General features: G+C 40.1%; 1 protein-coding gene and 1 non-coding gene across 2 annotated transcripts; both read left to right on the forward strand.

Annotated features, from left to right (window-relative positions):
• The first annotated feature begins 955 nt into the window (after positions 1–955).
• LOC132233900 (U6 spliceosomal RNA) lies at positions 956–1,066 on the forward strand. Its single transcript, XR_009452754.1, has one exon. It is a non-coding gene; the product is annotated as a U6 spliceosomal RNA (small nuclear RNA).
• A 1-nt stretch (position 1,067) lies between these two features.
• Positions 1,068–4,495, forward strand: LOC132233110 (CWF19-like protein 2). The gene is made up of 2 exons (XM_059693226.1): positions 1,068–3,568; positions 3,798–4,495. The coding sequence occupies exons 1-2, from the start codon at positions 1,069–1,071 to the stop codon at positions 3,971–3,973; spliced, it is 2,676 nt and encodes an 891-aa protein (XP_059549209.1). The 5' UTR covers position 1,068; the 3' UTR covers positions 3,974–4,495.
• The last annotated feature ends 9,100 nt before the right edge of the window (positions 4,496–13,595 follow it).

Below are 13,595 nucleotides of genomic sequence, written 5' to 3' on the forward strand. Positions count from 1 at the left end.
TCTCTCTCATCAATGTTTCTGACTCTCTATCTCTCTCCTTTCCTCTCTGTAAAAAATCAATAAAATATATTAAAAAAAAAAAAAAGAACCCACACACTTACCAGCTGCCCCTAGGCCAGTCCCCTTCCCGTAACACTTTTATGAAAACCTAAGGCATCAGGCCATTCATCTGCCACCCTCAGTCATTCTCTCCACTGGAGTGAGCTCCTCAAGGCAAGGCGTGGTCTCTCCTCTTGAACCCCTAACATGGGCCTGCCTGCACACAAGTGTCCAATGAGGGCTTGTCCGCACAGATTATGGGTCTCAGACTCTCCAAAACATGGGGTAAAAAACATTGTCTTTCTTCTAAGGATCTCCTATGAGCAATGGGGGATAAAATATCCCACATAAATATATGGAGAAAGACGTTTGCTTTCAAGGAATTTCCCAATCAATGTGCACAGAGGAAACCTCATTTACACTGGTGCCGGGAGCCAGTCCATCCTTGCTGTTTCAAGGGACCTGGCATATATAGCATACTGTTCTTAATATGTTTGCTCCCCTTCTTGGCACTATGTGTTTTAACCAAGGTCACCTCTCCGAGAAAGGTTGTTTCCCCAGGTAGGGATTTTCCCCTGAAGCTAGGGAGGGAATAAAACCCCTTAACTAAGTGCCAGGCGGGTAATTAATCACTTTAACTACGAACAATCATGCTTAAGCTACCTAACCTTTACTTCCTGGAATGGAGATAAGAAACTCCCTAACCTTTGGAATAGAGATTGATAGGATTGGAATCAACTGGTATAAATACAGATGTAACAAGACAACAGGACACAGAACCTAGACACAGAACCTACACAGAACCTACACAGAACCTAGAGACAGCAGAACTTCACTGGAGATCCAGACCAGAACTTGGCTGGAGATCCTGGCTAGAGATCCTGGCTAGGCTGCTGATCAACTGAACGCTGTCTCCGTGTCATTTAGTCTTCGCAGCACATATACTAAAATTGGAACGATACAGAGAAGATTAGCATGGCCCCTGCGCAAGGATGACATGCAAATTCGTGAAGGGTTCCGAGAACAACAATGGCAGCTGCAGGAGGTCGTTTTGAAAGTTCGAGGAGTATCGAAGAGCGTAAGGAGCAGACCCGGATCGCCAGAGCCGAGGTGTTGCTCCAGGCTAAAGCCAATTTTGAGAAGGAAGAAAGGCGTAAAGAACTTAAACGACTTCGGGGTGAGGATACATGGATGCTACCTGATGTGAATGAGCGGATTGAACACTTCTCACAGGAGCACTCTGTGAAGAAAAAGAAGAAAAAAAACAAGCGTTCAAAAAAAGTAAAGAAAGAGAAGAAAAAAAAGAGCAAGGAACAGAAGTATGAAAAAAACAATGAGTCATCTGATAGTTCATCAAGCTCTGAAGATGAGTGGGTTGAGGCTGTTCCACCCCAGACTCCTGGCAAGGAAAAGGCCTGGAAACTGAAAGGTGAAAAGTCAGAAAAAGAAGACAACCGAGGTATTTGGAGGGATGAGTGGATGACTGTTGATTTTATGTCTGTTAAAACTGTGTCATCATCATCACTCAAAGCTGAAAAAGAAACAAAAAAGAAAATAGAGCAAGCAGAAACCCAAGCACTTGAACAGTCCAGACTGCTAGAAAGAGAACTGAATCCATACTGGAAGGATGGTGGGACTGGTCTTCCACCAGAAGACTGTACTACGTCATCAGTTACTAAAGTTTCAGTAATAGAAGATGGTGGATTAAGCTGGCTAAGGAAGTCTTATCAAAGAATGAAGGAACAAGCTGAGAAACAGAATAGAAATTTGAAAGACATTGTAGCTGAAAGATATGGGTCAATGGAAATATTTCAGTCGAAATTAGAAGAAGCTGAAAATACTGCATCCACAAAAGAAGACTGTAGACGAGAACGCTGGAGGAAGCCAATGTATTCAGATAAAGCACCGAGTAGTCAAGAAAGTAGAAAATCAGACTTGACAAAATATAATAAAAGTTCAAGGGATAGACATAGTTCAACAGATATTACAAAACATAAAGATAAGTTTTATGGTGATGAAAAAAATAATAGACCTGGGTCTTCAGAAACATATAGAAGAGACTCCAATTCAAGGCAAAGTCAAGAGTTTTCTTCTCTTGGAAATTTGAGACCTAAATTTATAAGGCCCTCTGATGATGAACTGTCATTTCATCACATGGGCAGGAATGTTGAATCTAGTTCACCCTCAGCACTGGCCACTCAGGGTTCTGTGCGTTGTCGTTTTCGAAAACTGACAGAGAACAGCGAAGAAAATTTATCATCACGAAGTCGCTCTGATGAGAGAGAAGGAGAGAGGAAACATTCAAATCGAAATCCATTGGAAACCAGTCACAGTGTTGGCTATCGACATATCTCAGAAGATGGAAGAGAGAAATCACACGATGAAAGCTCGACGGATGACTCTCCGAGAAAAGAACCTCTACAGGACACAAAGTCTTCATTTTCAGGAAGTCTCCCTGAGGATGAGTCCATCCACATCCTGAGTGTTGATGAGAAGAACAAGTTGGGAGCCAAGATTATCAAGGCAGAGATGATGGGAAATATGGAGTTAGCTGAGCAACTTAAAGCCCAACTTGAAAAAGCAAATAAATTCAAAGAAACTATATCATCAAAAAAATCTGGGATAGAGAATGAAGACCAGCAAGAAGTGATTCTTGTCAGAACAGATCAGTCTGGGAGAGTTTGGCCTGTGAACACACCAGAGAAACCTCTGGAATCTAAAGGAGGAAGAAGGAAGAGACAGATGGCTTCAACCCATGAGGAAAAAGAAAGGGTCAGATACTTTCGTGATGATGATAATTTAAGTCTAAACGATTTAGTCAAGAATGAGAAGATGGGAACAGCAGAAAATCAGAACAAACTTTTTATGAGAATGGCGTCTAAGTTTATGGGAAAGACAGATGGAGACTATTATACTCTGGATGACATGTTTGTCTCCAAAGCAGCTGAAAAAGAACATTTTGGTGAAGAAGCAGAAAACCAGAGGAAAAAAGCTATTGCTGAACACCGGAGTCTTGCTGCACAAATGGAAAGGTGTCTGTATTGTTTTGACAGCTCTCAGTTTCCCAAGCACCTTATTGTTGCAATAGGTATTAAGGTTTATTTATGTTTACCCAACTTTAGATCTCTTACCGAGGGTCACTGCCTGATAGTCCCTCTGCAGCACCATAGAGCCGCTACCTTATTGGATGAAGACATCTGGGAGGAAATTCAGATGTTTAGAAAATCATTGGTAAAGATGTTTGAAGATAAAGGGTTGGATTGCATCTTTTTAGAAACTAACATGAGCATGAAGAAACAATATCATATGGTTTATGAATGCATTCCTCTCCCAAAGGAAATGGGTGATATGGCTCCCATCTATTTTAAGAAAGCCATAATGGAATCTGATGAGGAGTGGTCTATGAACAAGAAATTGATTGATCTGTCTTCCAAAGATATCAAAAAGTCTGTGCCTAAAGGCTTACCTTACTTCTCTGTGGATTTCGGTCTTCAAGGAGGGTTTGCTCATGTCATTAAAGATCAACACAGCCGAAACCGGTTTGGCTCAGTGGATAGAGCGTCGGCCTGTGGACTGAAAGGTCCCAGGTTCGATTCCGGTCAAGGGCATGTATCTCGGTTGTGGGCACATCCCCAGTAGGAGATGTGCAGGAGGCGGCCTATCGATGTTTCTCTCCCATCGATGTTTCTAGCTCTCTATCTCTCTCTCCCTTCCTCTCTGTAAAAAATCAATAAAATATATTTAAAAAAAAAAAAAAGATCAACACAAATTCCCTCATTACTTTGGAAAGGAAATCATTGGTGGGATGCTGGATATAGAGCCACGACTTTGGAGGAAAGGGGTCCGAGAAAGCTTTGAGGATCAGAGGAAGAAAGCACTGCAATTTGCTCAGTGGTGGAAACCATTTGACTTCACCAAAAGTAAAACATGTTGAATCATACCTTCCAGTGTTATTTCCTCTTCAGGTTCCTTTCAGTTTTATTTCCATTGTACCTAATAAGCAGCTGACCCTCAGGTCCCAGGGAAGTATGCTCTGGGTCTCTGACCACAGTGCATCACTGGATCGTGTCGTGTCCTCCCCACTTGCTCCTGAGGACTTCATTGCAGTAACCCAGAGTAAGGCCAGCTGTGTCGGTGACCTGCTCACATTTCTGTTCTGTGCCTACGTCTTGGTGTTCTGAACTATTCTGTGCATATATGGAAAGACTTTTCTGAAGGATTAGCCAGGAAGCATAACAAATCATGGGTTCAGAAGGAATTGGGTCAACGTCAAGGTTAAGTCTATTGATTGACTTCTTTTGCACTTTTTAAATTAAGAGTTGGCATATTCAGTAATAATTGAAATTTCTTTTCATAGCATTTTATAGAAGATCTCTTAATTTTCTACCAGTAGCACATGTATCACTGCTATTCTTTTTATTAAAGGGAAAAGAATGTTCCAAAGGTAATAAAGAATTAAATGGAAAAAATTCTTTACAGGTTTCAATGGTTTTTACGTTAATAGGGGCTATGACAGAAGGTGAATAGAATAAAAATCGGTTCACTGCCTAAGGGAGAATTATGCATATGAATTAACTATGCTCTATTGTTGGTCTCAGTTTAGCCACATCTTCAGATTTCATTCTGGTCTACTGACTAAAGGTTGCTACAAAGGTTTGATGAGTAAAAGGATTTCTTCCTCTTTATGACAAAAGTGGGTATTCCTCTATGGCTAGAAGGTAAAATAACTACACTTACTGCCGGAAGCCAGTCCATCCTTGCTGCTTGACACAGTCGCTGCAGGGAAGAAACATCTGCACAGCATATGTTTCAAGGGACCTGGTGTATATGGAATACTGTTCTTAATATGTTTGTTCCCCTTCTTGGCGCTATGTGTTTTAACCAAGGTCACCCCTCCGAGAAAGGTTGTTTCCCCAAGTAGGGATTTTTCCCTGAAGTTAGGGAGGGAATAAAACCCCTTAACTAAGTGCCAGGCGGGTAGTTAATCACTTTAACTACGAACAATCACGCTTAAGCTACATAACCTTTACTCCCTGGAATGGAGATAAGAAACTCCCTAACCTTTGGAATAGAAATTGATAGGATTAAAATCAACTGGTATAAATACAGATGTAACAAGACAATAAAATACATAGAACCTGGCTGGAGATCCTGGCCAGAACCTGGCTAGGAGAACCTAGCTATGATGATTAACTGAACACTGCCTCCATGTCATTCCTTCTTCGCTGACTCCGTCCACATCTTTGGGAACCCCTGGACCTGCTGGGGCTGGACCCCAACAACTTACCAGGAAGCTTGTGAATCTGGGTGCTTTTTCTAGCTCATGAGACCACATACAACAGAACAGTGAATCCCAATATAGACCAGCACACCCTTTGACCTAGTAACCTGTTTCTAGAAATAGCTCTAAGAAAATAAAATACGCAAAAAAAAAGAAAAGAAAATATTCAGACAAGATATATACACAAAGTTGATCCTTAACAAAGAGCAAAAACAACTGGGAAGCAACCTAAATATCCAACAATAAACATATAAATTATGAGATTTTTCATATGCTAGAATATCCATCATTCTAATATAGTATTTTTGAATAGTATTTAATGGCCACTTAAAAATACTCTAAAAAGTAGAAACTTACAGTATAATCCTACCTTTATAGTTACAGACCACACAACTGAAAGAGAGCTGTACATAAGTATATCTATATGCACATACCCACTCCAATATATACATGGGCTCTCTGGAGGGGACAGGAGGGAGAGGGAAGAAGAAAGACAGGAACAAATGAATGAAATGCATCAAAATGTAACATTGGTTATCTTCTGGTGGTGGAGTTGCATGATTTTTATCGTTGTCTCTTAATTTTCCAAATGTCTATTAAAACCTAAACTTTTGTGATTCAGATAAAAAAATTAAAATGAAAACAAAACTAGACTTTAATTAAATAAAGCTTGTCTATTGAAAAAAGTTATCTTGATATTATTCTAAAAACACAGAGACACAGACATAAGGATAACAATACTCATCAGTTTTTGGTTTCCCTTTTGTGGTTTTTAAAAGACTTTGTATTCCTGTGGTTACCAGGGGCTGCAGGGAGGGAGAAGAGAGTGTTGTTTAATGAGTATGGAGTAAGTACATATGCATTTACCTTTTTTGTTTTTTTGTTTTTGCTTTTGTTAATTGTCACCTGAGGATATCTTTTTCCCCATTGATTTTAGAGAGCTGGAAGACAGGGATGGGGAGAGAGAGAGAGAGAGAGAGAGAGAGAGAGAGAGAGAGAGAGAGAGAAACATCACTGTGAGAGAGACACATTGATTCGTTGCCTCCAGCAGCACCCTGACCCAGGGCCAGGGCAAAAACCTGCAACCCAGGTATGTGCCCATGACCAGGAATCGAACCCGCCACCCTCTGGTGCTCTGCCGATGCTCATATGCATTTACCTTTTGCTCCAGCAATACAATTCTAAGAATCTATCTCAAACATATTGGCAAACACATGAAATGGCATATGCCCAAAGCTTTTCTTTTTAACACTTATAACAGTAAAGTAATGGAAACAACAGAAATGCCTATCCATAGGGAAATGGTACAGCTTCACCATTTTAATAACTGTTCATTAGAAACGGTACAATTTTAACGAGGAAGAATTTTGCATATAGCTATGAGTGACCTCCAGAACATACTGTCAAGTGAAAAAAAAGCAAGGTATAAAATAGTATGTACAGTAGGCCCTGTTATTTTTATTTTTATTTTTTATTTTATTTTATTTTTTAATATATTTTATTGATTTTTTACAGAGAGGAAAGGAGAGAGATAGATAGTTAGAAACATCGATGAGAGAGAAACATCGATCAGCTGCCTCCTGCACACCTCCTACTGGGGATATGCCTGCAACCCAGGTACATGCCCTTGACCGGAATCGAACCTGGGACCTTTCAGTCTGCAGGCCGACGCTCTATCCACTGAGCCAAACCGGTTTCGGCCCTGTTATTTTTAAAAGGGAGGGAGGATATAAATGAATATACATATAACTTTTTCTGTATATAAAAGTAACAACTGAAAGATAAACCAAAAACTAATAAAAATGGTTACCTAGACCTGGATGGTGTTGTTCAATGGTTAGAGTGTCAGCCTGTACATCAAAGGGTTGCTGGTTTGATTCCAGGTCAAGGGCAAGTACCTGGGTTGCACGTTCAATCCCTGGCTATCGTCGGGGAGGCAACCAATCAATGTGTCTCTGTCATATCTCTCTCTCTCTCTCTCTCTCTCTCTCTCTCTCTCTCTCTCTCTCCCCCCCCCTTTCCCTCCCTCCTTTTTTCCCTCCCTCACTTCCACTCTCTCTCTAAAACACAATGGAAAAAATATCCTCAGGTGAGGATTAACAACAATAACAAGAATGGTTGCCCAGGTTACTTATAGAGAATAAGAGAACAGACTGAGGAAAGGGTAGTAGATAGACTTCTCTTAATGTATTTTATTTTATTTTGGTTACAGATTCATGTGAAAATTTTACATACTTTGAAAATTAAATTAAAAGAACAATATCTCTAAATATAAAAACAAACTGAAACAAGTTAATCTATCTATATAACTAGTTGGTAGAAAACCACAAGGAGAGGAATTATTTCAGGAGACTTGAATATATGGTATTTTGACTGTACATCCTAAAGACAAAACACCTACATCAAGCAATCCTAAATTGTTCAGCCAATTTACTGCTAGTGGTGATGGTATACACATTTTAAAATAAGGTGAATACAGCAAATTAGGAATAGAGGAAACTTCTTCATCTTGATAAAGAATATCTACACAAAATCTACAACTAATATCGTAGTTAATGATGAGAAACTAGAAGCTTTCCTGCTAACATCACAAATAAGGCAAAGGTGTCCTCTCTCACCACTCTTTTTCAACATTATGCTGAAAGTCCTAGCTAATTGCTATAGACTGAATGTTGGTGTTCTTCCAAATTCATATGCTGAAACCTCACCACCAAGGTGACAGTATTTGGGAGGCAATTAGGTCCTGAGGGTAAAGCCCTCATAAATGCAATTAGTGCCCTTATAAGAGACCTCAAGGTGCTCCCTCACTCCCTTCCTCCATGTGAGGACCTATGAACCAGGGAGTGAGCCTCACCAAATACTAAATCTGCTGGAACCTTGATCTTAGATTCCCCAGCCTCTAGAGCAGTGGTTCTCAACCTTCCTAATGCCGTGACCCTTTAATACAGTTCCTCATGTTGTGGTGACCCCCAATTTCATTGTTACAAATTGAACATAATTAAAGCATAGTGATTAATCACAAAATAATATGTAATTATATATCTGTTTTCCGATGGTCTTAGGCAACCCCCAAAGGGGTCGCGGCCCACAGGTTGAGAACCGCTGCTCTAGAAGTGTGAGAAAAAATTTTCTGTTGTTTGCCCTAGCTGGTTTGGCTCAGCGGATAGAGTGTTGGCCTGCGAACTGAAAGGTCCCAGGTTCAATTCTGGTCAAGGGCACATGCCTAGGTTGTAGGCTCGATCCCCAGTTAGGGGTGTGCAGGAGGCAGCTGATCAATGATTCTCTGTCCTCATTAATGTTTCTTTCTCTCTCTCTCCCCCTTCCTCTCTAAAATCAATAAAAATATATTTAAAAAAAGAAGCATGTGTCAAAAAAAAAGAAGTATGTGTCTATCATTTAAAAACATTTTTTCTGTTGTTTATAAGCCACCCAGACCACGGTAATTTGTTATTGCAGCCCAAATGGACTAAGACACTAATACAATATGACAAGAAGAGGAAAGAAGAAGTATATTGGTTATGAATAAAACTGCCTTTGTTGTCCTAGCCGGTTTGGCTCGGTGGATAGAGCGTCAGCCTGTGGACCAAAGGGTCCCAGGTTAGATTCTGGTCAAGGGCACATGCCTGGGTTGTGGGCTTGGTCCAACCTGCAGGAGGCAGCCAATCAATGATTCCCTCTCATCATTGATGTTTCTATCTCTTTCTACCTCTCCCTTCCTCTCTGAAATCAATAAAAATATATTTTTAAAAAACTGCCTTTGTTTATAGATGACATGATTGTCTATGTAGAAAATCCTGGAATTAATAAGCAATTATAACAACGTTGCAGTATACAAGATTAATATACAAAAGTCAATTGCTTTCCTGTATACAGCAATGAACAAATGGATTTGACATTAACAACACAATACCATTTACATTACAACTCCCAAAATGAAATATGTAGGCATAAATCTTACAAACTATGTACAGGATCTCGATGAGGAAAACTACAAAAACTGATTAACAAATCCAGGAAGTACTAAGTAAATGGAGAATTATTCCATGTTCATGGACAGGAATACTCAATAGTACCAAGATGTTCCACTTTGATATTTGGGTTCAATGCAATCCCAATCAAAATCCCAGCACGTTCTTTTTTGGAGATTGACAAAATAGCGCTAAAGTTTATGTGGAGAAGCAAAAGACTCAAAATAGCCAACAACAATATTGGAGAAAAAGAACAAAGCCAGAGAACTGACACTACTCAACTTTAAGACTTACTCTAAAGCTACAGTAATCAAGGCATTGTGGTATTGGTGAAAGGCTAGCCAAATAGATCAATGGAACAAAATAGACAACCCAGATATTAGTCCCACACAATTTTAGTCAATTGATCCTTGGCAAAAGAACAAATGCAATACAATGGAACAAAGGCAGTGTTTTCAACAAGTGATACTGGAAAAATTAGAATACATATGAAAAAAAAGTAAAAAAGAATCTAGAAATAGACTGTACCCTTCACCCAAAAAAAAATAACTGAAATGGATCAGAAACCTAAATGTAAAAAAAAAAAAATTATAAAACTCCTAGAAGATAACATGAAAATCTAGATGATCTTGGTTATGGTGATGACTGTGTTTGTTTTGTTTTGCTTTTTGGTTAACCCTCACCCAAGGATATTTTTCCATTGATTTTTACAGAGAGTGGAAAGGAAGGGGAGAGACAGAGAGGGAGAAACATCTATGTGAGACACATTGATAAGTTGCCCCTCGCACACAACCCAACCAGGGCTGGGGATCAAGCCTGCAACCGGGGTACATGTGCCCAACTGGAATCGAACCCAGGGCCCTTCAGTCCTCAGGGTCTGTATACCATCACCCAAGACAAACTGGTCAGGGCGGTGATGACTTTTTGTTTATTTATTTATTTATTTTTTAAATATATATTTTATTAATTTTTTTACAGAGAGGAAGGGACAGGGATAGAGAGTCAGAAACATCGATGAGAGAGAAACATAGATCAGCTGCCTCCCGCACACTCCCCACCGGGAATGTGCCCGCAACCAAGGTACATGCCCTTGGCCGGAATCGAACCTAGGACCCTTCAGTCCGCAGGCCGATGCTCTATCCACTGAGCCAAACCGGTTAGGGTGACTTTTTATTTTTTAATTAATTTTTTTTCAGTGGTGACTTTTTAGATGAAACAGGATTCATGAATGAAATAATTGATAAACCAGACTTCATTAGAATTAAAGACATCTATGTGAATAACACTGTCAAGAAAATGAGAAAACAAGCCATTGACTTGGGAAAAAATATTTGCAAATGATCCAAACTTGTTAAAGAACAATAAGAAAGCAACTTGATTAAAAAACAAACAAAACAGCTCTACAAACACTTTACCAAGGATGATAAACAGATGGCAAAGAAGCACATGAAAAGCTGTTCCTCATCGTGTGTCATCAAGAAAATGCAGCCCTAGACCTAGCCAGTTTGGCTCAGTGGATAGAGCCTGTGGACTGAAGGGTCCTGGTTCGATTCTGGTAAAGGACATGTACCTTGGTTGCAGGCTTGATCCCCGGCTCTGGTTAGGGCACATGCAGGAGGCACCCAATTGATGTCTCTCTCACATCAATGTTTCTCTCTGTGTGTCTCTCCCCTTTCCTTCCACTCTCTCTAAAATCAAGTGGTGGGGGGAAGAGAGGGAGAGTGCAATTTTAAACAATACGAAACCACTACACACCTATTAGAATGTCCAAATCTAATCACTGACCACACCAAATGTTGGTGAGGATGTGTAGTGACAGGGATTCTCACCACTGCCAGCAGGGATGCAAAATGGTATAGTCCAGCCGTGGGCAAACTACGGCCCGTGGGCCGGATGCGGCCCGTTTGAAATGAATAAAACTTAAAAAAAAAAAAGACCGTACCCTTTTATGTAATGATGTTTACTTTGAATTTATATTAGTTCACACAAACACTCCATCCATGCTTTTGTCCCAGCCCTCCAGTCCAGTTTAAGAACCCATTGTGACCCTCGAGTCAAAAAGTTTGCCCACCCCTGGTATAGTCTCTTTGACAGTTTGGTGATTGCTTACAAAACAATACATACTTTTACCATATGATCTGGCAATCACTCTCCTTGGTATTGCCCCAAAAGGAGCTGAAAAGCTTCTGTGCACACGAAAACCTGCATATGATGTTTAAAGCAGCTTTAACTATAACTGCCAAAACTTGGAGGCAAGTAAATGAATACTGTGGTACATACAGACAATGGAATATTATTTGGTGTTAAAATGAAATGAGTTTTCAAGCCATGAAAGAACATGGAGGAACCATAAATGCATATTACTAAGTGAAAAAAGTCAATCTACATCTGTATGATTTCAACAATATGATATTCTGGAACAGGCAAAGTGATGGAAACAACAAAATGATCCATGGTTGTGGAATGAGAGAGATGAATAGGCAGAGCACAGAGCACTTTTCAGACAATGAAAATGCTCTATATCAGCGATTCTCAACCTGTGGGTCGAGACCCCTTTGGGGGTCGAACGACCCTTTCACAGGCGTCGCCTAAGACCATGGGAAAACACATATATAATTACATATTGTTTTTGTGATTAATCACTATACTTTATTTTTAAAAAAATATATTTTATTGATTTTTTACAGAGAGGAAGGGAGAGAAGAGGGATAGAGAGTTAGAAACATCAATCAGCTGCCTCCTGCACACTCCCCACTGGTTATGTGCCCGCACCCAAGGTACATGCCCTTGACCGGAATTGAACCTGGGACCCTTGAGTCCACAGGCCAACGCTCTATCCACTGAGCCAAACCAGTTATGGCGACTATGCTTTAATTATGTTCAATTTGTAACGATGAAATCGGGGGTCACCACAACATGAGGAACTGTATTAAAGGGTCGCGGCATTAGGAAGGTTGAGAACCACTGCTCTATATGATATTATAATGATAGCCTAATATCACCACACCTTTATCTAAACCCATAAAGTGCACAACACCGAGTAAACCCTATGGCAAACTATGGACTTTGAGTGATTATGATGTGTCAATATAGGTCCATCCTTGGTAAAAAATATACCATCCTGGTGAGTGATGTTGATAGTAGGAGAAGCAGGGGCAGGAGGTATATGGGAAATCTCTGTACCTCCCTCTTAACTCTATTGTAAACCTAAAACTGCTTTCAAAAAAATAAAGTCTTTTATAAAAAAAATTCTACTTCAGCCCGGTTGGTGTGACTCAGTGGTTTGAGCGTCAATCTATGAACCAGGAGGTCACAGTTCAATTCCCAGTCAGGGCATATGCCTGGGTTGTGGGCTCGATTGCTGGTGGGGGGCATGCAGGAGGCAGCCAATCTATATTCTCTCTCATTACTGATGTTTCTCTCTCTCTCTCCCTCTCCCTTCCTCTCTGAAATCAATAATAAAAATATATTTAAAAACAAAAAAACCCCAGCTCTTCATTGCTTTAAAAAAATTTTTCCGTTTAAAACTCCACTCTCATAAAGGATGTAAGGTCCTTCCTCCTCCCCATTTTGCAGGGCAGACCCAAAGAGGAGGGGGTGGGACATCATCTTTTTCTTCATTCCCTCTCCTTCCCTTTCCTAAGCCAGTGGTCTTCATGGAGAGGTGCATCAACCACAGGGAGTAAAATAAATCCACTGGGGTGTGCGATAAAAGATGAAAACTTCTACTTACATTTATTTTTATTTAAAAAGGAAAAATAGCCCTAACTGGTTTGGCTCAGTGGATAGAATGTCGGCCTGGGGACTGAAAGGTCCCACGTTAGATTCCGGTCAAGGGCATGTACCTTGGTTGCGGGCACATCCCAGTGGGGGGGGGGGGGGGTGCTGGAGGCGGCTGATCGATGTTTCTCTCTCATTGATGTTTCTGACTCTCTATCTCTCTCCCTTCCTCTCTGTAAAAAAATCAATAAAACATTTAAAAAAATAAAAAGGAAAAATAAATAAAGCTTCCTGACAATGTAATGTAGACTGGTGAGTGATGTCATGCACACATGTTTTATGAGTCAGGTCATCACGGAGATATATTAACAGAAGAGTGGAAGTACCACAACACAAAGGGGTTAAGAGTGGCCTCCTCTCATATTTTTTCATTTAGTATTTTCTGTGTATTCCAATATCCAGTTATTGGATTTACAAAACATATTATAGTTCTAAATAAACTAACCTTCAGAAAATGGTGAGAAGCCAGAAAAAAAGCAGGGCAGATGCTTCTTTCATTCTCACAAAGAGTTTTTCTCTTTTCCTAC

This window comes from Myotis daubentonii, chromosome 4, assembly GCF_963259705.1.
Source record: "Myotis daubentonii chromosome 4, mMyoDau2.1, whole genome shotgun sequence".
Classification (NCBI taxonomy): domain Eukaryota; kingdom Metazoa; phylum Chordata; class Mammalia; order Chiroptera; family Vespertilionidae; genus Myotis; species Myotis daubentonii.

What these genes read in the sequence shown, in the direction of transcription:
- LOC132233110 (XM_059693226.1), top strand. Translation starts at nt 1,069, where the DNA reads ATGGCAGCTGCAGGAGGTCGTTTTGAAAGTTCGAGGAGTATCGAAGAG. An exon ending in TGTCATTAAAGATCAACACA is followed by an intron (nt 3,569 to 3,797) that starts GCCGAAACCGGT and finishes AAAAAAAAAAAG; the next exon opens with ATCAACACAAATTCCCTCAT.